Source organism: Ammospiza nelsoni, chromosome 11 (genome assembly GCF_027579445.1).
Source record: "Ammospiza nelsoni isolate bAmmNel1 chromosome 11, bAmmNel1.pri, whole genome shotgun sequence".
NCBI classification, from domain to species: Eukaryota; Metazoa; Chordata; class Aves; order Passeriformes; family Passerellidae; genus Ammospiza; species Ammospiza nelsoni.
In genome coordinates this window covers 1,389,249-1,415,738 of record NC_080643.1, presented here as the reverse complement: position 1 = coordinate 1,415,738, position 26,490 = coordinate 1,389,249, and the positions used below count along the sequence as shown (strand labels likewise).

Sequence of the window (26,490 nt, the reverse complement as noted above, 5' to 3'; positions counted from 1 at the left end):
AGCAGAGGAAATGCAGGCACTCATAAATTTTTGTGGGCTGCCTTATATTTTTTTCCCCTTGAGAAATCCTGCGATCTTTGGACAGGACTTTTTTTTTCTTTCTTTTTTTTTTTTTTTTTTTTTTTGACACAGACTGGAATTGGTGAACTCCTTGGAAAAGGAGGCTGGAACATTTCTTACAGTTACTTGTCACCAAAAAAATAGTAGTTGTTCCATCTTACTGCTAATTAAAACTGCTGCTGTAAAATGTGTTGTGAAGGCAGCTCTCAGTGCATTCAGCAGAAGTCCTGCAAGACAGAGGATTTGAAGAGGAGGAAGTGCTTGAACTCCCAGTGAAGGGCAGACACTGAGGTCTCCAGCTCCTGGAAAGTCCCAGCCCAAGTTAAAACATGATTCCTCCACTGAAAACTCTGGAGAATGAGGAAGGCATTCCCCTAGGTAGATCTTGGTGCCCTTGGGGTGCAGGCACTGGCAGCCCTTGTGGCAGATCTGCCTCCTCCTCAGCTGGCAGCACCCAAATCTCTGGGGAGGGATGTTCAGCCGTGTCCCTGCCCCGGGTCTGTGACAGGGCTGGGAGCTGGGGGCTGCTTCTGGCCCCAAAATCCCATGTGTCTTATGGGGAACCTGTGCCAGAACAAGGTGCTGCCCCACATCTCCTGATTTAGGCAGGGCTGAGATCCTCCATCCCTGAAAATGCAACGTGGGAAGTTTGTCAGAGCAGTTCAGTGCTCCTGGGTCCCAGTTATTCCCCTCTGCCCTGAAACTTCTCCATAACAAGTCAAATGCTTGTTTGACAAACACCTACAGATCATCTGCAGGGGCTAGAAATTTCCTATCCAAATTTCTCCTCAGCTCCACAAGGTAACAGTGTTGGCTTTACAAAGGGGACTTGGCAAGGAGGATGCACAGAGTTTTGTGGTATTTTTAAAGAGTTATGAAGGACAGCAACATAATTTGTGCTCTAGTCTGTTGCCACGAATCAGACAAGGTGATGCTTTTGCTGTGTGCCTTTCAAGGAAGAACTGATGGCATTTCAAAGGGGAGAACAGAGAAATTCAGAGAAAGGAGGAAAAAGTGGAAAGGAACTTGCAGGATTCAATCTGAGGAGCCATTCCCACTGGAATTCCAGCTCCTGCTGGAGATGGAGCTGAGGCAGAGGCTTCAGAATAACATTTATCTGAAATCTTCACTCTAGTTCCTCGCATCTGGATGCACAACCTGGCTATCAAAAGCTTAATGTGCAATTTGGCTGACTCTGCAGTTGTGTTTTCCCTTTTTATTTCCTCCTCTCTGCCAAATGTCTCCCCCTGCAACCCCAGTAATGAGATGCCATATGCAGGGAGTTGGGTCAGTTCCTGAATTCACAGATTTTGGGGCCAGAAGGGACCTTTCAGTGATGGAACCTGGACCAGAAGGGACCTCTCAGTGATTGAATTGACTTCCTGCACAGCCCAGGACATCCCATTCCTCACCACTGTCTGTCCATGGAGCCAAATCCATGGAGCTGGGCTCAGCTTCCTCAGTGCTGAGCTCAGGGACCTCCCAGGACAGGAGAGAGGATGTTTGGAGAGACCTGGAGGAATTGTGTGGAGGTTTGGAAAATGTCATCATTTCAGCAGGCTGAGGTTTGTCACCTCTCAGTCCTCTGAGCTCTGAGGCAGCCTGAAGTGTAGGAGATGGGTGCTTTGGAATTGTGCTGGTTTGTCCATTATTTTGTCAGAATTCCAAAGTCTGGTGAGGCCGAAGAGAAGAGGACCAGGTTTTTGAATGTGTGTTTGTGTGGTCACACAAATGTGAGTTTCCGATCCGATGATTTCCCTCTTGTTAATTACAATGTGAGCTGTTTTCCAGCCTGTTTTGCTGAAGCCACTCTCTGGAGCAGCCCCAGTCTGTGAACTGGAATCTCCACCAGCCTCTTAAATGCACTTCAGGCCTTTTCACTGCTCTGTGGTCTGGGTGTTCACTGACGGTTGGGGTAAAAAAGTGGAGAAAGGCAATTCTGATGCTTCAGACTTGAATGAAAATCTTTCTGCTTTACCTCAAACCTTTTCTACTCTATCACAGCAGTAGTTTGAATTTTCTCTGAAGGAAAGATTAAGCAGCTTCCATTGTGATTGTTATTTTGAAAGCAAACGAGACCAGAACTTTGAAGAATTCCTCCAAACTGCAAAGAGGATGGGAAGCTCATCTGTATCTCAGACATTGCATTCAGCCTGGAGCTGTCACGTGCCCTGGTGGTTTTTGAGGGCCACACATCCCCTCGTGAGTCAGACAGTCTGTTCTGGGAAGCACACGTGGCCTGAGTGGGGAAGTGCTGCTGGAAGCTCTGCGGTCACCAGCGGGTCAGGGATTGTGCATCCCCTGCTCCCATGGCTCATCAGGAGCTTTATTGGCCAGCCTTGAGGGAGTGGAAGCTTCAAAGGAGCAGAGAGGGTTTTGCTCAGCAAGCTGAAAGGACCTTTCCCTCCTGCCTGTAGAAAGCACAGATGTTGGGCTCTGACCTGGCCACCCACTGTGTTTAAAGCTGCCCACTGTGTCCTGCTGATCACTGCCTGTGTTTGGTACTCCAAAACCTGCCCCTGCCCCCAAACCATCCCTGTCCTATAGCTGCAGAGCTGAAATATGGGGAGGCACAAGAAACCTTGGGAAATGACTGCCTTGGGCTGCTCTCCCACCCTGTTCCATCCTTGTAAAGCAAAAGGTGATATTTTGCTGTTGCAGCACACACAGGAGAGTGCAAAGTGTAGCACAGCAACAAGAGCTCAATAATTCTTTGCTATTTGACCCCGTTTTGACTCAAAGAATAACAGTTTCAGGATTTGGGGTTTATGTTCTTACTGGAAGAGGCCTGAGGGCTGTGCTGCTCTGGGTGATCCTCGTGGCATTGCCCAGGGCAGTGGTTTTGCTGCCAGGTCAGTGTGTGGGGCTGGCTCTGATGTGCTGCCTGTGCCACAGAGGAATTTGTGAGCTGGAATTTGTAATTTTAGCTTGAGAAGGAGCAAACTATCAATTTTATGTGATTCTTCATCTGTGCTTTTGGGCTTTTCAGCCCCAAAATGTAAATGTGTGTTTGGTTGAAACGGGATCAAGGTATCAGCCCAGGAATCCCAGAATGGTTTGGGTCGGGAGGGACCTTAAAGCTCATCCAGTGCCACCCCTGCCATGGCAGGGACACCTCCCACTGCCCCAGGCTGCTCAGAGCTCCATCCAGCCTGGCCTTGGACACTTGAAGGGCTGGAAAATCCACAGTTTCTCTGGGAAAGCTGTCCCAGTGCCCAGAAGGAAACTTTTGTTTGGAATCCTAAGCCCAGCAGTCACAGCCCAGCAGTGTCCACTTGACCTGTGAGCTTCAGCCTCCCTGGCCAGGAGGAAGGGAGCTCATTTCCCCTGCAGGGACCAGGCCTGCTTGCCTTGCTGCTGTTGGCTCAGGGAAGGCAGGGGTGTTTCCTGTGCCCCAGGCAGGCTGTGCAGTGTGTGCACTGGGACAATGTGCCCGGGCTCAGGGCTGCAGCCTGGGAGCAGGGCAAGGCAGCACGGTGTGTTCCTCTGCAGGAACCTGCTGCTTCCTGTACCCTGCCTGCTTCCACTTGGCCACACCAGGATCAGCATGCTTGAGACGTGTCCAGGAGCGGTGACAATGCGAGGAAACCTCCACCAAAGGCCATGGGAGCTGGCCGGGAGCAGAGTCCCTTGGGAGGAGAAGGGAGAAGGGTCTTTTTCCTGGCCAAGGAGTCCCTGCAGGGGAAGTGCTGGCTCCTGGGGCTCCTTCCTGGGAAGTGCGGTCTCATTTTTCCTCCTGCTGCATCTGTGGCCTCCCTGTGCCTGTTCTGGGCTCTCCCCAGGCTGCAGCAGGTGCTGGGCTGCTCTCCCAGTCTGCGCTCCCTTGGTCTGTCCGTGCCTGTGGCACACATGGCCAGGAATGCTGGCTCAGGTTGGGGTTACGGGGTTGTGAGAGTGTTATTTCCTGGTGTCTGCTCCTGAGAATTACAGCAATTTCCCCACAATTAATTCAGCAGTTGAGTTTGGATGTTCAGTTCTCTGTTGTGTGTCTGTGCTTGACTAGATGAAAGTTACTTGTCTTCATCTGTTTGAGTTGAAGATCAGCATTTTAAATTTGAAAAGCTGTCACCATTCAGGCCCTTATTTCCTTGCTCCTGTTTGGTGCTGTGTCGTGTATCTTTTATCTTGAGCAAAGTGTGTTTAGAGATGAGAATCCACAGAATACCTTTTTTCAGCTAAAATTATCAGCTGCTACCTTTGTGATACACAGCCCTGGCCTCCTCCTCCTCCTCCCCACTGGGGTGGATGTGCCAGTTCCTGGGGCTGTGGTCCCCAAAGTGCTCTGGGCACCTGCAACTTCATTTTTTTGCTTCTGCCTCTGAGTTCATGCAAAGCAGTTTGGGATGTTCAAAGGATCCCTGTGAAATTTGCCAAATGTGGCCCTTTTGGAGCAGGATGGGAGAGTGTAACCAGTAATTACAGCTACAGTTCATTTGTGATGATTCAGCTGAAGGCAAGTGCTTTGCCAGCTCCCTTCCCCTCACTGTTGACCACTGGATGGCTGTTGGGATGGAAGATTCAGGAGGAATTACTAATTTTTCTGCATTTTACTTTCAACTAGCTGCCGCAAGCTCCAGAAACGGAGAGCCCTGTAGAGGTGTGTCAGCCACCTATATTTGTACACACACAAATATTGGTGTTTCACTAGTCCTAGTGGAGTGTCTTGTTGGTGAAAACCCCTGTGAAGTGTGTGTTCCTGCCCGGTGTTAGACAGTGGAAATAAGTAGATTTGTTCAAGTGCCTTAATCCAATTCAGCATCAGCGTGGTAGTCTGAAAATATAAAAAAAAATTGTAAACTAATCCTAAGTCTGCTCCTTTCAGCTATTTCCTTTATTCTTTAAGGGTGGCACTGGGAAAAGTCTCCTTTCAAATTTTCCTACGTTGGCAAAATGAGATTTCATTTTGGCTCCTAATGCAGAATTTGGTTTTCCCTTTGCCTCACATACTTAAAAACTTCAATACTTTAAGGAAAGGGAAGTTCTTAGTGGAAGCTTTATAACTCCAGAGCAATTGGTGTCCCATTTAAAATGCCCTAGTGGACAAGCTCAGGGTCACTGCACATTGTCAAGGCCACTGGCTGTAAGGGAATTGGATCTGTGGAAACATATCCTTCATGTGCATAAAGCAGATTATTTGCCAAATAGAAGGCAGGAAAATTTATCAAATCTTAAATTCCTTTGAAATTCGTGGGACATCCAGACATGGCATTGGTAGATTGTACAACTGGGTGCCAAATCAGTGCAAATCTAAATGAAACAGCATGGAAGTCTAAATCTGGGAGAGTGTTGATTCTCTGAGCTGTGAAGTTTTTATAAATGTGAGATTACGTAGAAAAAGAAGTGTTTGTGATGGTTTAGGCCTTTGTATTTGTAAATTTTGTGGAATAGTGTTTAAATGTAACCTGAAACTCTGAGTGGTCATCGAATGGATTTGAGATGTCTGGGAGATGGCTCCTGGTTTCTGCTGGGTCCCTTTATAGAGCTGTTATTCTACACCTTTGGAGATGCTTTAAAGCAGCAAAACCATCATGTGTTTCAGCTTTGCAAAGTGGAAGTTGCATTCCTGGAAATGAATCTCTCCAGTGAGAGGGGTTTGATTTGGAGACGTGCCCGTGCCCCAGTGACTCCCCAGTGCCATCCTGGCCATGGGCAGGGAGCCCAGGCTGGGCCAGAAGCCCTCCCCAGTCTCAAATGAGTTTCAGTGACCACGGTGGGATGTGTTGGGGTCCCTCACCCCCAGAGTGTGTGTCCAGGGGCTGGGGGGTGTTCTGTGTGTCTGTGCATGGGCATGCGTGGGCTGAGCCCCCCGAGCTGTGTGGAGCTGTGCCAGCAGGCAGAGCCTGAGTGTTTCCTGAGCACTGCTGGCACTCCTGCATGCCAGGGGCTGTGTGAGGGTGGCAGAGCAGAGGGCTCAGGGCTGGCAGAGGGCAGGTGTCCTGTTCTGGTGCTTTGTCAGTCCATCTCCCCCCTCGCATCCAGCTGTGACTCCCCAGTATTCCCATGAGTGCCAAGCTGTTGGTCTCTCTTGAGTGTTGTTCTGCTTTAAAATGAACTTTCTGCACGTGCAGCAGGAGCTTGATCAAACTCTACCCCAGAGGCAACTGGAGGACCATAGAAGGGTATGTACAGCAGTCGAGCACATTCAGAACCCATCTCTCCCTTTCCCCTGTAAACGGTGAAGCCTAAGTTGTGTAAGAAACTTGTGTGGTTGAATGCTGGCTGGAAAATCCAAAAAAGGAACCCTATGGACAGAGTGAGGTGCTGCAGCCCCTTCTCTGGGTTACATGGAAGGGACAAGTGCTTGGCTGCTCCAAATTGAACTCAGGTCCTGGTCTGGTCCATTCCCACTGTCCAGACCTTCCCCGTGGGTGCTGATCACTCTGCTGTGAGGTGACATCCATCAGTGCTGCTGGAGCTGGCTCCTCTGGCCACACCACCCCTTCCTAGCCAGCCAAGCTGCAAAATCAGCATCGCTGGTCCCTTTCTCCATTTCTTCTGCTTTTGTAGCTGGGAACACAGCAGCAACAACTTACAACTGCTTCACTCTAAAACATGAAAGATGCTCTGTTTTAAAGCTTCTAGCAGGTTTCTGATATCACTTAGAGTTGTGTGTTGCATCTGCATTGCTGATGCAGGTACAGGGATGGTTCTGTGTGACTTACTGTTACTTCACCTGGTGTGAATGCAGATGGAACTGGACACTGTTGGGTTTTTCCCTAGGTACCATATTTGATTTTTCTGGTTAGTGCCAAACATCTGATATTTGTTTGCACACTGCCCTCGTCAAAGTGGTGCACAGCACTAACAGGATGGTTAAAGAGCTGTTCCGGAGCCAAGCATTGCAGCTGAATTAATTGGAACATTTCTTAAATACCACTTATTTTTTCTCCCTTCTGCTTTGATCACGTACTCATATTTTGTTAGCTGATACCATGGGTTTGGATAAATTTGTAGGAAGCAAAGCTTTTCTTCCTAGTTAGAGCTTGAAATGCTGGTGACTGTGTATTGCCAGACCTGGATCAGCACACTCTGGCTAGAAACAGCTGCTTGATACTTGTTCCTGCTGCATTTTCTGGTGATTTGCCTGTTTTGGACACACAACACCTACAGACACCAGAGCTGCCTGTCCTGCTCAGGTCTCCACTCACCCCAGCTATTTTGACCGTGGAATAGAAGTCACCTCCTGCTCCACAAGGGGCCAGAAGGAGAATTTGGGGGCAGCTCCAAGAGCTTTAGTTGTCCTCCTGAGTTCAGGCAAGGTGCAGTTTGCTGAGAAGCTGTTCTCGAGGCTGGATATTGTGTTATCTTTGTAGTAAGTAGTAAAAATCCCTGGTTTAAATGCCATTTGACAGGATGACTGCCAGTTAGCTCAACAGAGGAGGAAGAAGGTGCTGTGAGAGCTCCCTTGCAGCCATTTGTGTCCCAGGGCCCATCTGGGTGCCAGGCTGCCTTTCCAATCAGTGCACATGTCCAAGGAAGATGTAGTTCAGGGGGGTTTTATCTGCCTTGGCCTTGTTCTGTCACGCAGCCTCCCTCACCTGCCAGGCTGGGAGCAGGGCGGTGGATCCAGCCCTGCCTGGTGCTCTGAGCACTCTCATGTCGCTGTCAGTCGCAGGAGCTGCTCCAGGACAGGGATTGCTGCAGCTCCTGAGCTGTCTCCTGCCTCTCCCACATGTTCTCTCTTTGGCCCAGGCAGTGATGGGAAGCGTGTGCCCCTTGGAGAAGTGCTCATCTCCTCCTGCTGTTGCTTCCACGGGAGTTTTCTTTTTTTTCTGCTGTTTGGGAGCTTTTGGAAGCAGCTGGTTGGAACGCTGACTTTGTGTTTATTCTGCATCCTGTTCCCTGGCACTTGCTCCCTCCCCATCTATCCCATGAAATGCAGCTCCTGGGCTGCAGCTTTCATGCTGAGAATCCCCAGGAACCATTTCTAAGCTGCTGGGTTAAGGTGACAGGGTGGCAGTGGGAGCCCTGGCTTAATCCCAGCCCTGTGGGGAGGGCAGAGATCCCTCACCAGCTCAGACAGGTGTTGGGCTTCTCCCTGTGGAAGTGATTTCTGAAATTTGGTAAAGAACTGGATTATCAGATAGGCTTTTGTCTTTTTTATTTTTTCTTTTGGGTTATAAGGATCTTTTGAAGTGACCTTTGTGAGTGCCAGCTGTGTATAAAGTCAGTGGGACTGAAGCAGGGCTGGAGTTCTGTACAAGCCAATTAATGCACATTTATGTCTTTCCATTTACTTGTGTTTTAAAGGCCTCCTGTGAAATTTTGAAGAGTAAGACTTCTTTTTTATGACAGCTAATGTATTAAATGACATCTTGAATCTATAGTCAGACAACCAATTTCATTTGAAATACAACCGAAGAATCAATGAATTGGTGATGAGCACTTTTTGTGAATGGAACTAAAGATAAGATGCTTTAGTTCATTGGACATATTTTTAATATGAAATTCTTTTTGGCTAAATTTTAATTAATTTTTTTTCTGAATCTCCAGAAAAGCCCTTCCCTCCCCTCTGCAGCACTGTCCCAGGATGGTGCTGCTGTGACCACACTGCCATTAGCAGGGCAGGAGCTCCCAGTGACAACAATCCTTACAAAAATCCCTTCATCCCTGTGCAGGGTTTGTGTGCTGGCAGTGCCTCCAGCTTTGTCCAGCTCTCCAGATCCCAGGGAATTCCTGTGGGGGCTGCAGTGGCAGCAGTGGGGTGATGTTCCACTGGAGGTGTTGGATCTCTGCTGGCTCACGCTGGGGCCGTGCCGGAGCTCTGGGTGCTCTGGGGTTTGGGGTTGTGTGAGGAGCTGCCCTGTACTGGGGTGGGAGGGCTAGCATGACTGGGCAGCTGCAGCAAGGAACAAAGAGCCAGGATCCAGCGGGATCGCTCGGGTTTCTGCTCGGCAGCTGATGGGTCCTGTCAGCTGCTGGTGGAGGGAATGGAGCACAGCCCTGCAGGGTTGGTGGGATGGCAAAACAAGAGAGGTGTGAGGAGATTAAACTGTTCCTTAAAACCATTTCTGGTGTTCCTCTAATCCACCTCTTATTTTGTGTTGGTGCTATACAGATGCCACTCCTTTGCATTTAAGACCGAGACAATAGAACGTAATTAAAACGAAACTCTCGGAAAATGAAATCTGTCTAGAAAACTGTACACAAAACCTGAAGTGCAGCTGTCTGTGTGATGCATGGGGGAACCCATAATCTTATTGAGCCCCATGAGACCCCTCCAATGTCCCAGCCCTTCAGGAGCTGCTCAGTGGATTTCTCCAACTCTCCAGGGTTTCATTCCCCCTCCCTCACCACACGAAGGGCGCTGGTTAACAGCAGCCCCGCTGCTGATGAACACGCGTGGCTGGCTTGTTCGTGGAGCTGCCACGGTGATTTCCCTGTGCTCTTTGCGTGCAGGGCGAGGCCCTGAGGCAGGTTTTGGTGAACCGCTACTACGGCACGGTGCGCGCGGCCGGCCGGCGCGAGAGCCTCACCGCCTTCGGCAACGGGCCCCTGGCTGCCGGCGGCCCCGGCAAGGCTGCCGCGGCAGGTAGGACACGCTCCGCTCCTCACGGCTGCCTCCCTGGGCGTCTGGGGGGTTGGTGTTCACAGGGGTCCCAGAATGAGGGAGTCTCAGGGTCTCTGCTGGCCAGAGTGACCCCAAGATGCGTTAGAAAGTCTCTTTCCCAGCCCGGTGCTCGATGGAGGAGTCTGAGCTCTTTGTTTCTCAGTCTCAAGGTTGTTTGTTGTATCTTATCTATAAAATTCTGTCTCCTGTCCAGCCAAGATCCACTCAGCAGGACAGACAGAGGCACTCTGCCTGCCCCTGGGCAGTGTTCTCTTTTTACACTAAAAACTAAATGTGCAATATTTACCATAACTTCCCAATACCATGCCGTGAGCGGGGACCCTTCCACTATCTGAGGTTCCTCACTAATGGCATCACAGAATGGATGGGGTTGAAAGGGACTTTAAAACTCATCCTGCCATGAGCAGGGAGCCCTTCCACTATCTCAGGTTGCTCCAAGCCCTGTCCCCCTGGCCCTGCCATCCCCATGGGGTCGGTGCCATCCTGTTTGTCCTGGTCACCTTTGCAGGAGGAAGCTCTGGCTCGAGCTCCATGAGCCGAGGGGAGATGAGCCTGGCAGATGTGCAGTGCCACCTGGATAAAGAAGGTGCTTCCAACCTGGTCATAGATCTCATCATGAATGCCACCAGTGACAGAGTGTTCCACGAGAGCATCCTGCTGGCCATTGCCCTGCTGGAAGGTGGGAACACCACGATACAGGTACGGAAATGGAAAACTCCATCTTGTGACTGAGCCCTGTCGGGAAGGGAAATGTTTTTATGAAATCCAGGAAATTTGAGAGGGTTAAGGAGCCGGGAGGGGAAATTATCTGAATGATCTTTGGCCTGTAATTAAGGGAAATATTAATGTCTGCCATGCAGAAGTGAACTTATTGGATGTTTGCACGGGCACTGGGTACGTGAGGTGTTTTTCCAGGGCAGTGTAGAGGAATGTGTAATAAAACAGCTTTGTAGATAAGTTATTGACTGCTCTTACAAATAACTTAAGTAGCTGTAACGTGCTCAGAGACTTTTACAATGAGCTGTTCCATTTCAGACTGGAATTTGACATAAGTGTTTGGTAAACTCTAGACCACCACCATTCTCCAACAATCTCACTGTTCTTCCTTTGTGTGTTTTCAATAAGGATTAGGTTCCCCTATAAGAAAATTGACCCTGGTGTGGGTTAATGAACACACACCAGCGAGCTCTTACACTCTTCCAAATGGAAAGTAAAAACTTATTACAGCAGAACTTGCTTACAAAGATGATTGAATCTGTGATACCTTATTTGTTTAGCTCTGCACATGCTGTGTTTGCAGTCTGTCTGTGGGGCTGAGTCCTGAGCAGTTGTAACTGATTGTTGTGCTTCAAACACACACTAGATCCCTACAGCAGCACCTCCTGTGTCCATGCAAACTTCCCCTGAGAAAACAGGGAATGTCTCTGGGCTCCTTCACTCTGTCTCTGTAATCAGTGCCCTCATTAATCCCCTGTGTATAAGCTCTGGAATGAAAGTTCTTTGCAATGGATAAAATAGGAATTGAGTGTTGAAAATCCTGTGTCACCTTAAACTGCAATGACAGGATTAACATTCCTGGGGGACAGTCACTCCTTTAAGTTTCCTGCTCTTCCCTAATGTAAAGGAAGCTGAGCTTTCATCCTTGCAGCTCTCAGGGAGCCTCAGGTAACCTCTCACTGTCATGCTGGAAGGAAAAACAAACTGCACCAGCCTGACATGGAGATCCTTGGCTTGTGCTGGACCTCAGTGCTAAAGGATTGGGCAGAGTCACTCCCACAGTGCACAAATCCATGTTGGGAGCAGATTCCTTAGCTCACCCACTGCAAACCAACAGGAAAATCTGCAGTCCCTCTCCAAAGACACCCTTTTGCCCAAAAGGGAGGCAGTTCAGTTTGCTTTGCTGTCTGTGAGCAGGAGCTGGCAGGCTGTGGAATAGCCCTGTGGTCAGGAGTGATGGATGGCTCTCAGGGCAGGGGCACTTCCACCCCACAGTGTGCCCTGCTGCCAGGCCCTGCTGCACTCCAGCCTCTCCAAACATGCTTCCAGAGCCCAGAGTGGCTATTTTCCATCCTTCCCAGGCAGGGATAAGTGCAGCCAGCAGTCCCTGGGTGCGTGCTCCTGCGGGATGGGCTGGGAGGGGGCTCTGCTGCAGTGTGGGCTGCTTTCAAGTACAGAATATTTTAGGAACCAAATGACTTGTGATGCCTACAGTTAATGCTGGGAGCTCTGAGGGCTCGGACACACCCAGCAGCTCTTACTCATGCATGCAAAGCACGAAGGGGATGTTATTGAAAAACCCCGTGGAGCCGTTGGGATGTGCGTGTTCCGTGCTGCAACACTCCATGGACTTCACAGCAAACAAGGGGCATGGTCAGTGCACAGACGTGTTCTGTGGCTTTCCTCCACGCTGGTTAAACTCCTGGTGGTGGGGAGAGAGTTTTCTGGTGCCTTGCAGTGGCTCCAGCACATGGGGGCCCGTGGGATGCTGGCAGTGACAGTTGGGAACAGCATGTCCTCAGCACTGTGAGCTCTCAGGAGAGCTCCAGTGGGGAAAACACCAACCACAAAGCTTGACTTCTGGAGAACAGCTGCCTCCACACTGGGAATGAAAGCAAAGGTGGAGGCTTGCTCTTTAGTAAAATCATGAGTTCAGGGCTGTATCTCCCCGGGTAATTGCTGAGGGATGGGATGGGATGGCCAGGTTAAACTGGTATCCTGAGACAGGGAACTCATGTCACCAAGCTTTGCTGTCCCCACGTAGGAAGAATGGCTCACAATGCAGAGGGCCCTGGTGCAGCCCAGCTGCTCAGGAGAGCTGTGTGGGTACTTGCTAATCTGCAAAGCTGATTGGTTTTGTACAGCAGCCTTTGGCTGTGACACAGGGAAGATTTACTGAGTGCAGCGAAGTGATGGTCTCCCCTTAGCGGGAATTCATTTTTACAAAACACGCTGCAAGATTTGGCTGCTTGTGGAAATCAGTCTCTCTCTAATGTTCTTTGATAAGTTTTGCAGAGTGGGTAGGTAGGGCTTGGCAACCTCTGCAACCTGCAGAGTGAATTTTCTGCAGTTCTTCTGCCGTTTCCAGTAAGTGCCAGTGGAAGAGTCATCCCCAGTCTCTGGACTAATAACTGTGTTCATTTTGCATCAGATGCACTTGTCATTGGGAAAGTTGACCTAGCCAAACCAGCCAGCTTCGTCTTTATCTTCACTTAACAAAATTTTTTTGTTATTATTAGCAGCTTTTGATTGATAGTGTTCCAAACCAGTTTGTTCTGTGCTCAGTTTGAATAATTTCTACTGAACTTCAATTGCCTCTATCTACAGGCCTTTGAGGATAGGAAAGTGGTGGGGTAGGGACAGGTTATGTAAAAAAGGCTCTTTGGCAGCAAAGCCAGAAATGTGTCACCCCTGCATGGCATTTTCTTAACTCCAGGTTTTCACACGGGAAATTGATTCCGCCCGGAGTGCAGCAGAAGGTTTGTACCAACGCACAGGAACTGGCACATGATGATTGTAATATGGTTAATAATGGGAGTTCCCAGGTAACTCCCATGAGCTTCAGTGGGAGAGCACATCCCCATGATGCTGGGAAGGGATAACTGCAATAGGTGTTGCTGTTTCATTAGGTGCAGGCAGGGCCAGCATTAAGGGCAGGCAAAGTAGGTGGTTGCCAACTCCAGCAGAAAAGCAAATCTCGAAACGTTCCTTATTGTAATTGGAGGAGGGATTTTTATTGTATTGTTAAGAAAATGAATGTGGGGGAGAAGCAGGACAAGAGAAAAGGCCCCTGGTTCACCTGAGGAAGGCGGCTGGGCTGGTGGTGTGTGGCACCCTGGATCCCACGCTGCTCCGTGTTTTGCTGCAGGGGTGAATGTGAATGTGGCAAATTAGCTCTTCTGGGAAGGGCTTTGCCCGCTTCCAGCTCTCTGGGTGGAAACTTTCTGGGCTTTAGCTTCTGGAATTCACTCAGAAACACCGTCAGGTTCTTTGGGAGCAGGATGGTGGTGACCTTGCGGTGGCTGTCACTCCGGCTCAGCAGGAGCCCTGGGTTTCAGTGTGAAGCCTGCCCTCGTTTGCACAGAGACAGAAGCAGAGGTGGAACCACGGGGTCAGCACCAGACAACAAATTAACTTGACAAATGCTGCGACTCACTGAGCTGCAAATTACATCAACCCCTCTATTAATTTATATAACCCTGAGCATCCCCCTGGGGAGCGCTGGCTCAGCGCTTCTGAGCAGCCCTGGGGGTGCCCCATGCTCTGCTCCAGAGGGTGAGGGCTGAGCCTGCCCAGGTGCCAGTGCCTGGCTGACGTGCTGGTGCTGCCTTGGGCTCACCAGGCCATGCTGGTGCTGCCTTGGGCTCCCTTCTCCAGAGCAGGGAGTGCTCTGCTGGATGCTGGTTCTCCTGGGCACTCAGAGTGCATCTCCTTGGGAAGGGATGAGCACTCAGTCCCTCCCCACATGCATGGCAGCAGGGCCAGGCTCTCCTGTGGTACAGCCAGTGAGTGACAGTGCAGGAAATTGCTGAGGACTCGTCCTGCAACGCTCCTGTCTCATCTGCTAAATAAAAATCCCATGTGCTGTTGCTCTGCCTCACCTCCAAGAGTTTCGGCTTCCCTGGGTCGGTGGAAGTTAATGGCAAGTAAAGCCCCTTACATAACACCTCTCCATGGAGACTCTGCTCCCTTAATTAGGGATCTTCTCAAAAGTCAGCCTGCGTGACAAATTACCCACACGCACATGTTGGTGCTTTCAGCAGGGGAAGGTAAAATGAGGTTGATGACACTGGTTGTTGCAGGCAGTGTTTAAAGTGCTGCCCCAAGGTGACACAATGCACCTCTGCCACTTGAGAGTGGCGGTGCCTCAGTTCTCTTTGTCCACTGCTGTCCCCAAGGTGGGCTGCAGTCACGGAGGGTGAGAGTTGGCCCACAAGGAAAAGGTGATTTTTTTCAGGAAGTGAGATTTTCTCCTGGCTTTAAGGCATGTGAGCAGAGTTGCTGCTCTTTGCAGAGGATGATGGTGGCATGTGCTGCACAGCTCTGTCCCCCAGAGCTGAGGATGGGATGAGGACCAGGGGCCACCTTGGCTCGAGGCTGCACTGATGAGAGTTGTGCCTCCATCCCAGCATGGCAGCAGTGAATCAGTGCTGTGTGCAGTGGTGGCTTGGAGCTCACTGGGGTGTGTGAGGCTCCTTGGAGATGTGACAGTGCAAAAAGCTTCAGGCTTTGAGCTGTTTGAACTTCCAGAGCTCTTTGGTTGAGAGGATCTGTGTGCCCTCCCTTGCGTGCCTGCTGGGGCTGGGGCTGTGCTGTCCCTGGAGCAGCTGCCATGGGCACAGAAATCTCAGCAGCCAGCTCCTCATCAGTCAGGTTTGGTAGGGAGTTCTAGACTCACACAGCTCTCCCATCCAGCCTGGTCTTGCTCCATACTTGGACTCAGCTGATATTTCTCAACATTTCTCCTCATGCCTTGCCACCAGCGAGGAAACTCCACCAGAATGAATTGTGGTCTCCTTTTCTGTGCCTCCAGCTGTCCAGAGATGATTGATAGTTATTATGTAATTGCAGGATTGATGCACAAAAGGAATTGAATCCAGAGCTATGCAGTTCTTTGTGTTTCTGGCACTTAGGGGACACAGGGAATCCCAGAGCTGGGGTACCAGCCACTGGTGCTGGTCAGCCACAGCCCTTGGGGTTGAGAGAGCAGGGACTTCCAGACAAATTTATGTCCTTGAGCTCATTGTAGCACTGGCTGTGAAGTACTGTGACCAAAATGTCCTATTTGGTTGCAGGAACACTTTGTTTCTTTTTTTATGTGGCTGTGACTGCCCTGCAAAATGGGGGGAAAACTCTGCAAAACATTGCAGGAGTACTCGTGGGGTAAGATGTTGGCTTAGTGACACAATAGTGCTTTAATTTGTGGTTTGGACTTCTAAAATCAGATTTATTTATTGCAAGATTTGCAGCAGTTATAGATAGCAGTGAGCACAGGCAGTTGTATGCAATGGCAAAGGCTGCAGAGGCAAAAATGTCTTTGGGTCACTAAACTTCTGTAAATACCACTTGAAAACTTTTGATCATTGATAAAACAAGTCTTAAATTGTCTGTTTGCTTCTAACAGACAGATTTCTGTGATAGAGGATGTGGTATCTTTTTTTACATTGTTTTAATGGTACCTGTTTAGGAAACCAGTGCACACCCAGCAATCTCTTGGCACATGTTAAACAATCACCTGCCTGTGTCTTTCACTGTTTTAATGTGTTTTTACTTGAGATAAAATACAACATTTTAAAAAAAAATCTGATTATGTCATGAACATGACATTAAAATCCTGTTGATAAGGACCTGCATCATCAACTATGGGCAGAGATCTTGTCCTTTTCTGAAAGAGCCCTCTCCAGAAGGAAACCTTGTGCAAATCCTGACCTCCTTGACAGTGGAGTTCCCTTCCAGAGGAGGCACAGGCCATGAGGAACCTCTGTCCTGATGCTCTGCAGCTCCACAGCACATAAGGAGACGGGGCTGCCAAGCCTGTGGGAGCACACCCATCTTCTCCTTGTATATTTTGATGTTTTTAGCACGGTGAAGTCTCAGTGTCCCTCAGCTGTTGGGTACCACCATGTTCAAAACAGCCCAGCCCTCCTGATAATGCAGTGTGAGGAATCCTTCCTGCAGGGGAGGTTCTGTTTTCATTCAGGGCACTGGTGTGCCCAGGTGACACTGAGGCTGGATGAGGTGAGATGGTGACAATAGCACCTCATCTTTGCTCCTGAGCTGCAGCTCCTGCTGCTTCCTGAGGTGCGGCTGGGCCGTCAGTATTCCTGGAGCAGAGCATCCTCCAGTCTTTTTTCCCAAAGAGAAGTTTCCTGCTGGATTCTGAGGTGCCCATCTGTGTGGTTGAGCAGCGTAGGTGGAAAAAAAGGAGAAGAGGCTCTAGCTCAGGGTTCAGCTGTGCCTTGGTGGCCTCGTGGTGTTCATGGCTGGGTGCCACCTCCTCTGTGGCACTCCTCTCAGCATTCCACTGGCATCCTGGTCCTGCAGGGAGCGAGCAGGGAGGTAAATCAGGAATTCTCCCAATTCCTCTCCATGGGATCCAGGTCCAACATAAACTTTCAAGATGATCCCTAGCAGGATTAAAGTCCTCCCGGAGCAGGCAGAGGCAAAGCTATTCAGCAAAACAAGGTCATGCTGCCTTTTTTTTGGTAAGCACAGGAATCAACAAAGCGCTGTTATATAACTTCTATTTATATCCCACTTGCTCACTAGCTGCAGGCACACAAGAGTAGCTGAGAAGGGAATTTAATGAGCTCTCAGGGCTTGCTCACCTTCCAGAGCGGGTAGGAGCCAGCTTGTTTTTGAAGTGCGTCAGCAAATGAAACTGGTGGTGGGTGGGTGGTTTGGGTAGGTGGACTGACTTGTTGCTATGGTTTTCTTTAATTCCCCTGTCTCTCAAGGAGATCTTACACTTTTTTTTTTTTCTTTTGGGGAGTCTGCAGACTTCCTTGTTTCTCACACCTACGCAGCACTTGCTGGTTCGGTGGGGAATGGGCTCCATGATCCTGCCATGGGATATGGGACCCGTGATTGTGCCATGGGATATGGGATCCATCTTCTTGCTGTGGGATATGGGATCCACGTTCCTGCCATGGGATATGGGCTCCATGCTCCTGCCGTGGGATATGGGATCCATGATTCTGCTGTGGGATACGGACTCCATGCTCCTGCCGTGGGATATGGGATCCATCTTCTTGCTGTGGGATATGGGATCCATGATTCTACCATGGGATATGGGATCCATTATTCTGCCATGGGATCCATGCTCCTGCCATGGCTGAGCTGAGTGACCCAGCCCTGTGTGTTCCCACAGGGATGCAGGAGGAACTCAGATCAGCAGGGCAGGTCCCAAGTCTCCCAAGCTCCCAAGGCCATCTGTGAGCCCAGACCCCACAGTGCTGTTTGTGCTGTTGTTCCCCACTGTGCCTCCTCCAGTGTCACCTCATCCTTCCAAGGGCTCGTACTGGCTCTGGAAGGGTGTGAGGGAGCTGTCTCTGTGTGAGGTTTGTTCTTGCTTTCTTCTGTGAGACGACTTTAAGTTGCATCAAGATTTTGGGTGTTGCAGTAGGAGAATGTGCAGGATACAAGGGCTCTTCCCGATGTAGTTGTGCTGCTGGTCTCATTTTAAGCTGGCTGGGACTAGCAAGCATTTCCACGGGTCAGGCTCTGTACACTCATCACCCCCAAAAAACATTCTCCCATAAGTGGGCAGAATCCCCAGCAAAGAGCAGAGCTGTGCAGGGTGGAGAGTGGATGCCCGTGGCAGGGAGAGTTTGTCTTATTTGTGGAAAACAGAGCTGGGAAGTCCTCCTTCTGCTTTCAGGACAAAGTTTATTTTACAGTTTGCAAAAAAAACAGGCAATTGAGGTGTTCTGGCAGATTTTCCTTATGGGTTTATTTCAAACTGTGAAGTATGTTCAGTGTGAAATATTTCAGCTGCCATTTCCTTAAGCTATGCAAGACTAATGATATCCATCACTCATGCCCAAATTGATGGATCTCCAGCGAGCCAGGACGTACGAGAGATTGAGAGAGAGAGAGATTAGTGATATTTAAAATAAATAAATGAGGAGGGACCAAAAGCAGAGTTAGGTTGGAATTCTCTGCAGTGGAAGCCCTCGCAATATGTTTAGGCAGAATGTGGAGGGTTGGCACTTGTGCTTAATTCAGTGCTTGTGTTACTGCAGTTCCCCTTAAAATGTGGCTTGTTTGAAGTAGTCCAGCTCTAAGAAGTCGTCTGGGGGTGGCAAACTTCCTGCAGAGATGAAGTAGCACACAAGTTTTGCATTAGTTGGTGCTGGCAGCCTGGCTGGATAACCCGAGCGAGCTGAGGTCCCTGCAAGGATTTCTCTCTAGTGTTGGAATAAAATGTCCTGAGTGGAAGCCAGATCACTGAGCTTTCTCCTCCTTCTGGAGGGACTTTCCTCTCTGCAATCGCCCTGGCTCGCCAAGTTCCCGGGGTATTTTCTGCTCACTGGCGTTAGGGAAACGGGGAAGGAGACAACAGCTAAAGCAGTTTGCTGTAATTGCTGAGGTGCTTGCTGGGGCTCTGCTTCCCCTGGTTTCTCGGTAATCAGAAGCCTGTTTTGCTGGGGAATTCTTTGGGATGCGTTGGGATGGTCTGGCAGGGCTCGGTGGCTGATGAAACATCCAGGGCAGGGTGCGGCCCCGGGAACGCTCAGAGCTCCGTGGGCTGACGGCAACCTTGGGGTGGCTCCTGCAGCCAAGGCTGCCTCAGGCCAGGCCACCCCTCCTGGGGAGGAGCACAGCTCAGCAGAGCCTGCCTAAACCCAGGCTTTGCTTAAACTGCTGCTTCTCCCAGGAGCAGTCAGACAGCCCAGGCTGGAGCGAGGCTGGGGTGGAACGTCAAGCTGTTCCACGAGGAACAGCCCCGGTGTTCCAGGAGGAACAGCCCTGGTGTTCCACGAGAAACAATCCCAGTGTTCCATGAGGAACAGCCCCGGTGTTCCACGAGGAACAGCCCCGGTGTTCCACGAGGAACAGCCCCGGTGTTCCAGGAGGAACAGCCCCGGTGTTCCAGGAGGAACAGCCCTGGTGTTCCACGAGAAACAATCCCAGTGTTCCATGAGGAACAGCCCTGGTGTTCCACGAGGAACAGCCCCGGTGTTCCACGAGGAACAGCCCCGGTGTTCCACGAGGAACAGCCCCGGTGTTCCACGAGGAACAGCCCCGGTGTTCCATGAGAAACAGCCCCGGTGTTCCATGAGAAACAATCCCAGTGTTCCACGAGGAACAGCCCCAGTGTTCCACGAGGAACAGCCCCGGTGTTCCATGAGGAACAGCCCCAGTGTTCCACGAGGAACAGCCCCGGTGTTCCATGAGGAACAGCCCCAGTGTTCCACGAGGAACAGCCCCGGTGTTCCACAAGAAACAATCCCGGTGTTCCACGAGGAACAGCCCCAGTGTTCCATGAGGAACAACACCAGTGTTGTTCCTGTCCTTGGCTGGCAGAACTGTCCTGGCTTGGGAGCAGAGCCAGGTGACAGGGCAGGGAAAGATGTTCCCAGTACAGGGGCAGCACACACAGCCCAAACTGGCAAGGCTTTCAGAGGCACGAGCTAGAAATCAGCTGCTTTCAGCTGCTGCCTGGTTTGGTTTTTTTCCCATTTAACAATCCTGCACTGGGCACAAGTTCACTCATCATTAAATTTACTGTGGATTAGTTACATTTAGAGTGGATTAGTTACCTGGGTGTGTCCTCTGTACACCTTACACAAAGGTGCCAGGCTGCTGTGCTGTGTGGTTTCACTCTCCACAGGACAGATGTCAGTTCTGCTGGCTAAAATCCAATTTGTTACCCACTGCCGGTATGAGAGACACGTTAAGGAGCATTTGTCCCTGCCCTGTGGTTGTCCTGCCTCCATAATCCCACCCCCCTGAACTGCTGGGGAGTTAGCTGAGCTTCTTTTCCACTCATCATTAGAAATTTTGTATATTATATATGTCAAAGGTCTTAGAATTAAATGTTAATGCCAGGAAATGTGCCCATTCTTCAGTGATTTATTTTTTTTTAATGTGGTTCTACAATCCAGCTTGTTAATGATTTGCAATATTTAAGAACATGCCAAAAAATACCCACCACAGAAAATTATATTAATGCTGAATAAAAAGTCAGCAAGCAAAAATGGTATTTTCAGTTTAGCACGAAACGTTAGGTAAACATTTCACAGAGTATGTAAATAGTCAGAAGGGAAGAGGAGACCAAGTTCCTGGGAATAACTACAGAAGAGACACAGGCTTAAAAAAACATCAGTGACTGGAAGTTAGGGGCATAAAGAAGAGCTTAACCACATGTTTCTAACAGTTGTTAACCACTGGAGCAGACCATAGAGAGATGTAGTTCATCATCTCTGACACTTGCTCAAGAAAGACAGGATTGTTTTCTCAAAAAACACATGAAACACAGAGTCAGTGGGGGAGCTTGAGGGGCTCCTGGTGCTCCAGGTTGGGCAGGGCTGTAGCAGGTCAAGGTCCTGCAATTGGAACTTGGCCTTTGGTTTTTCTTTTCCAGAGAAATCCGTCTCTGGATTTGCTGCTCTTCTTTTGCTTCTTGTGCTGTGCACCAGGAGATAAAGTCATAGGTGATGGTGGGATTTACTTACTGCCCTCCTCCGGCCCAGGGGGATGCACTGGAGGGGCAGAGGTGCAAGGGGGATGTCCTGCTGGGCGTGAGGCTTCTGGAATCCCTTGGGAACAGAGTTGGGTGATGGAGGGGAGAGGAAGTTACTCACAGGTTTCCTGGTAGCTGGTGTTTTCAGTTGATCTGCTCTGTGGTGCTTTAGTCTGGATGTCAGCAGGAGCAGTGGTGTGGCTGCTTTGTTGATGGGTTCTCCTTCCATCCCCTTGGAACAGTGAACATCAGTGAGTGTTTCAAGGGGAGGGAAGGAGGACCCAGCTCAGGCATCTCTGTGGTGCTGTACATCACTGCATCTGTGCAGGAGGTGGTTGGCTGCTCCCTCCTTAGAAATGATGGAGAGCTCTGTGGTGATGTCCTTGCTCACAGTGAGTATCTGTCCTGTCAGACACTCGTGCTGCTCATGTGGGGAGGGTCTGTGTTTCCTCCTGAGGCTGTGTAATTCATCACCGTCCCATTATCCAGCCATGGCTCCTGTGCTTGGGAGGTTCCTGTGCTCTGGGGATCAGCTGGGCTTCCCTGGGTTGGGAGCACTTGCAAAGCTCTTTGCTGAGCCTGAGTCCATGGGGCAAATCTCCTGGGCTGCTGTGGCCCTGCCATGGCTCCTGTGCAGGGCCGATGGCTTAACAGACATTAGCAATGCAAGGTTGAATTAAAATGCAGTTTCACAATGTGCGAATGCCAGAATGCTTTGGGTTGGAAGGGACCTTAAATATCATCTACTTCCAATTCCCTGCCAAGGGCAGGGACACCTTCCCCTAGCCCAGAGTGCTGCAGCCTGGCCTTGGACACTTCCAGGGATCCAGGGGCAGCCACAGCTTCTCTGGGCACCCTGGGCCAGGGCCTCCCCACCCTCACAGGGAAGAATTTCTTCCCAAAATGCCATCTAACTCTGTCCTTGTGTCCCTGTGTCCTTGTCACAAATCCCTCTCTGGCCTCCGCTGCCCATGTCTCCAGTACCACATGGAGTTGTGTCTCCACCACCCCTCAGACAGCTTTTCCCTACTGGGACAGCCAGACACAGCCCCTGCTGGCTCCTTATGGGACACAGTTCCCTCCTGCAGCGGGTTTTAGGAGCTCCCAGACCCCAGAGTGATGGTGAGTGGGCCCTCAGGGATGGCTGGTGTCAGATGCTGCAGTGCCAGGGCTATGTTTAAAGCTCTGTTCCTCAAACTCCCGCAGGAGTGTGGAGGTTGGCTGTTCCTCCACGCTTGCTCTTTCAGCAGCCCGTGGTTCCATGGTGTCTGTACACAAGCCAGGACCCCAGCAGACGGTGCTCTAAAATGGCCACTCGATTTCCGTTTTAAAAAGGGAGATTTCTCCACTTTCTGCTTGGAGGCTATATCTGTAAATAAGATTTTAGGATTTCTGTCATAATTATCACCACCCGTTACCTGCTCGAGCGCAACTTGCAAGATCACACCTCTTAAAATACAGTATCTTTGGGAGCTGGCATGTGGTTGATTCATATGTGTGAAGGTGTTAGGCATCCTGACCTAAACTGAAACAATCATTTGGTGACACCCCTTCAGTGTATGCACAGCATGCACAAAAAGCTTTACTGGAAATGCTCCTTTCATTTGGGGTTTTTTCTCTGAAGTGCAGTGGAAACTCAGTTAAAAAGCTTGAAAAGACGACAAAAATCAAGTCTGTCAGCAAGAAATAATTACTCTCATAAAAGGTATTTCTTTGGTGTGGTTCATTAGAAAAAGGCTTTCCTTCAGCACAGCTTCATCACAGGGAAATTCCTCCTGTCTGGGCTCTGCAGATGTGACAGTCAGGTCATGGCCATCACTTCCTGACAGCCAAATTTTTCAGAGTGTTTGGGCTTTTGAGAGCCTGTGGTTTCTGCTGGTCTATCTGTAAATTATTGTTGTTGTTATTATTGTAATCTTTGTAGAGTGAAATTTCCAAGATGCTCCTTGGAGACGAACTCTTCCTCTCTCTGTCCTTGCAGGCACCAAGTCACGGAGTTAGTTCAGGCTTGGCTGCCTCAACCCCCAGTTTTTGAGGGGTTGTTGGTCAGCCTCACCCCCTTCACAGGGAAGGATTTCTTGAATATACCTAATCTAAGTCAGCCCTCATTCAGTTTAAAGCTATGGGAAAACATTGTGAGAAAACATTCAAATTGTTGATACAAACTCTTGGATTGGATGTTTTATTTTTACTGTACCGATGCTAATAAATGAACTGGGCACCCAGATCACCCTGGGCCCATCACAGGCCCAGCAGTGTTTGGGCTGAGGGCACAGAGTCCTGCAGGGCTCTCTGGTGGGTGTCAGGAGGGGGTACTGCTGTGACTGGGTTTGGGATGTCTCTCCTGGGTTATTCTCCTTGCGCTCCTCTCTGTTCATCACCAGAAATAAACACAATCTTCAGAGTTTACCTGAGGTGCTAAGGGCAGGTGGGAGGTATTGCAGTGGTGGGAGGGGTATCTCCTGAATATTGACCACGTTCTTTAAATAGCCACGCTGCTGCTCAGGCTGTAATCAAAGGCACAGCTCTGGGAGTGTTCAAAGTCACTCCGTGTGTTCTCCGTGCAGCTGCTGCAGTGATCAAAGGCAGCAGCAGCCACGGCCCCGTGTGCTCCACAGCAGAGCGGGCAGGATATATTGCTGTTCCCATTTTAATTTGTTTTTTCAATAAATCAGCCTTCATTCCTATTCATCATGTAAAGCTGTTGGATGGCGAGCCGCTGCAGAATGCTAACTAATTTCATAATGCTCTGCATAAGGTGACCCACTTACAAGTTCATCCTTCAGTCGTGTTTAAGCTCTGGTCCTGATTTATGTAACAGCATATTGGTTTCATCAAGAGTTGTCTGATCACTCACTGTGTTGGCTCCTTCTTGACCTGTGCATGATTTGTATTCTTCTCGATTTTAGGGAGAACTTTCTGTCTCTGTGCACATATGTGCAGAAGAAGAGTAATAAACCTCCTTAAAAGTAGTCAGTGCTTTGAGTTTTTCTGTCACTTAAAGATATATTGGAGTGGGAATTTCAAGGAGTTTTAAGGAGCCTGCTGCAGGCAGGGCAGGGGAAGCTCAGCACGAGATGTCCCTCACAGCATTGTCCTGTTTGTACATTTTTGGTCTGTGACTAACATTGGCTTTTGCCTGTTGTGAGTCACAGTCCCTTGGATTTGAGGGTGGGAGGGCAAGACAGTTCTTCTATATTTTGCCCATACCCTTTTGTTTCTCCACTGATAATCAAATTATAGGGAATTCCCTTCTCCTTACCTTAATTCCTGGTACTTACCTTATCTCCCTTGTTGAGAGTGAGGTGTGCTGCCCAGTTGTATCAGGCTGGTGTTATTTATTGTCCTCACTTCTGTTTAAACCTGCATTTGAAGTTGTTAATGAGGGACTTACTTAAGAAAGCTGAGACACTGGAGCTGCCTCACAATAAACTCCAAGTTTCCATTGCTGTGAGTTGCAGCTTCCTGACAGCTAATGGAGCTCCCAGTCCTGCAGGATAGCACACAGTGCAGAAAGGTGGAATTGTCTGGATTCAGACTGTGTGTGGAGCTACAGATACTGTTCCTTTTCTCTTGTAGCATTCCTTCTTCTGCCGACTGACAGAAGATAAGAAATCTGAGAAGTTCTTCAAGGTCTTTTATGACCGCATGAAAGTGGCACAGCAAGAAATCAAGGCAACTGTCACAGTCAACACCAGTGACTTAGGAAACAAAAAGAAAGATGAAGACTCGGACAGAGATGTCCCCAACAGGAAAAGAGGTAATCCCCAGTCATTCCCCTTCTGAACTGACAGCGAGTGTGTTTTGAAGTCATTTCAGTTGACGCAATAATGCTCTGATCTCTGATCCCACAGAACAAAGTTCAGAGATCAGTGGTGCCTTGGCTCAGGATTTCAAGAGCTTCATCCCCTCTTCATCCATTTGTGAGGTTGTGCTATTGAATGAGGAAAGCTGAGCTGAGACTCTGCTGCCTTGTCTTGTGACAAGTTACCCGAATGTGATCTGTAGGAACAACCCCGGGCTGTGGGTTGTGGTCAGTGCCTTCTCTAACAATAAGTGAAGAAATCCTAATTTTGTTCTGAAGCAGGTCCTTTTACCATAACTCCTGCTCGTGCTAGATGTGTGTGCCCTAACCAATTAATCCCCAGATGTGTAACCCTGCTGTGGTTGGTGTACGAGGTGCAGAGTGTGGCACGAGCCCCTCACCTACACTAAACGTACTCACCAGGAGCTGCTGCTCATCAGCTGGGCCTGCGGGTGAAGCTGCCGGGGGACAGGTTTCCACGCAGCTTCCCTGAGGAGGATGTGTGCTGGCTGGTGTGTTGCAGTGAGGGAGCCCATGACCCAGATCACCGAGGAGGTGCGGGACCAGCTGCTGGAGGCGTCGGCGGCCACGCGCAAGGCGTACAACACCTACCGGAGAGAGGCCGACCCCGAGGACCACTACTCGGCCGGGGAGGGGGCCCAGGCTGCAGCAGACAAGAGCAAAGATGAGCTGGAGATGAGCGCTGTCATCTCCATCATGCAGCCCATCCTGCGCTTCCTGCAGCTGCTCTGTGAGAACCACAACCGGGACCTGCAGGTACCGCCCGGCTCTGGGCACCTGTGCTCAGGGTGCACTTGCTGCTGCCACAGCATTATCCCTAACCCCAGGCCTTTTTAAATGGATTATGTGACCAATTATTCTCTTTGGTCTTGATACTAATCCAAAGAAACGTACTTGTAACTTGCTGGGCTGATACGAGCAAATCCAGTTATCCAGCGGTCTTTGAAAGGTACATACATTAAAGGGTTTTAAAAAGTATATGTTGAAATCAGGCAGGTGTTGTACTGTGAAGTTACTGATTTGCTTTTGAGAGGGGAGAGAAAGAAAAATCATGTAGGAAAATGAAGAGGACATTGGGACTTTGGTTCCAGCAGCCTTCAAGATTAACTGTCCGGTAAGCAGGTTCTCCTGGATTTTCTTGGATCTGTTCTTGTGCCTTGCTAGAGTTGAACACATGGCGAAGATGTCAGGAAAGCCTCAGCTGGAAGTGAATCTGCTGAGGGACATGAAGGGCAATGAGTAGGATTTCTGGGTTGTATCCACACAGGAGGAGATAGGCAGAGATGGGTTTGCTGTGGGATGGGGACAGACCCTGGTGACAGGGGACATGGAGAAGGTCAGGGAGCTCAGTGCCATCTTCAGTTTGCCCCTTACTGGTAGGACTGGCCTTCACCAACCCTACGTCCCTGAGACCCTGGTGAGGCCTGGAGCAAGGGAGTCTTACCCTTGGTGGAAAATTGGGATGGGAAACATCTAAACAAGCTGGATGTGCACCTGAACAAGCTGGATGCCCCTGGCTCCGTGTGGAATTCTGGCTCCAGTCCTGGGTTCTGAGTCCAGCAGGGAGTCTCAGAGGTGACCACGGGACTGGAGCATCTGATGGGCAAGGAGAGGCAGGGGGAGCTGGGAGAGGTTAGGCTGCAGAGGAGCTCAGGATCCTCTCCCCATGTGTGCAAACATCTGATGGGGGATGTGGAGAGGACGGGCCAGGCTCTGCTCCAGCTGCCTCGTGACAGGGGTTGGAGCTGGCAGTGTCCAAAGGTCCTGGCAGCCTCGGTGTCCTGTGCTGCCCTGAGACGTTTTTGTAGAATTCAGGGAGCCCAGAGCAGGTTCCCCCTCACAAAGGGG

The 26,490-nt window shown here is 49.9% G+C and overlaps 1 protein-coding gene across 4 annotated transcripts in view; it reads left to right on the top strand.

The window, feature by feature from the left end:
* The window catches only part of ITPR1 (inositol 1,4,5-trisphosphate receptor type 1), a 159,128-nt gene that overhangs the window by 93,444 nt on the left and 39,194 nt on the right, over nucleotides 1-26,490 (top strand). For 2 of the 4 annotated variants that reach the window (XM_059479816.1, XM_059479815.1), the window contains 6 exons: nucleotides 4,622-4,657; nucleotides 6,129-6,179; nucleotides 9,460-9,592; nucleotides 10,140-10,330; nucleotides 24,396-24,576; nucleotides 25,145-25,398. In XM_059479816.1, the coding sequence (XP_059335799.1) occupies nucleotides 4,622-4,657; nucleotides 6,129-6,179; nucleotides 9,460-9,592; nucleotides 10,140-10,330; nucleotides 24,396-24,576; nucleotides 25,145-25,398 (846 nt within the window). The remainder of the gene's footprint in view (nucleotides 1-4,621; nucleotides 4,658-6,128; nucleotides 6,180-9,459; nucleotides 9,593-10,139; nucleotides 10,331-24,395; nucleotides 24,577-25,144; nucleotides 25,399-26,490) is intronic. The other 2 variants (XM_059479818.1, XM_059479817.1) reach the window with 2 other exon arrangements.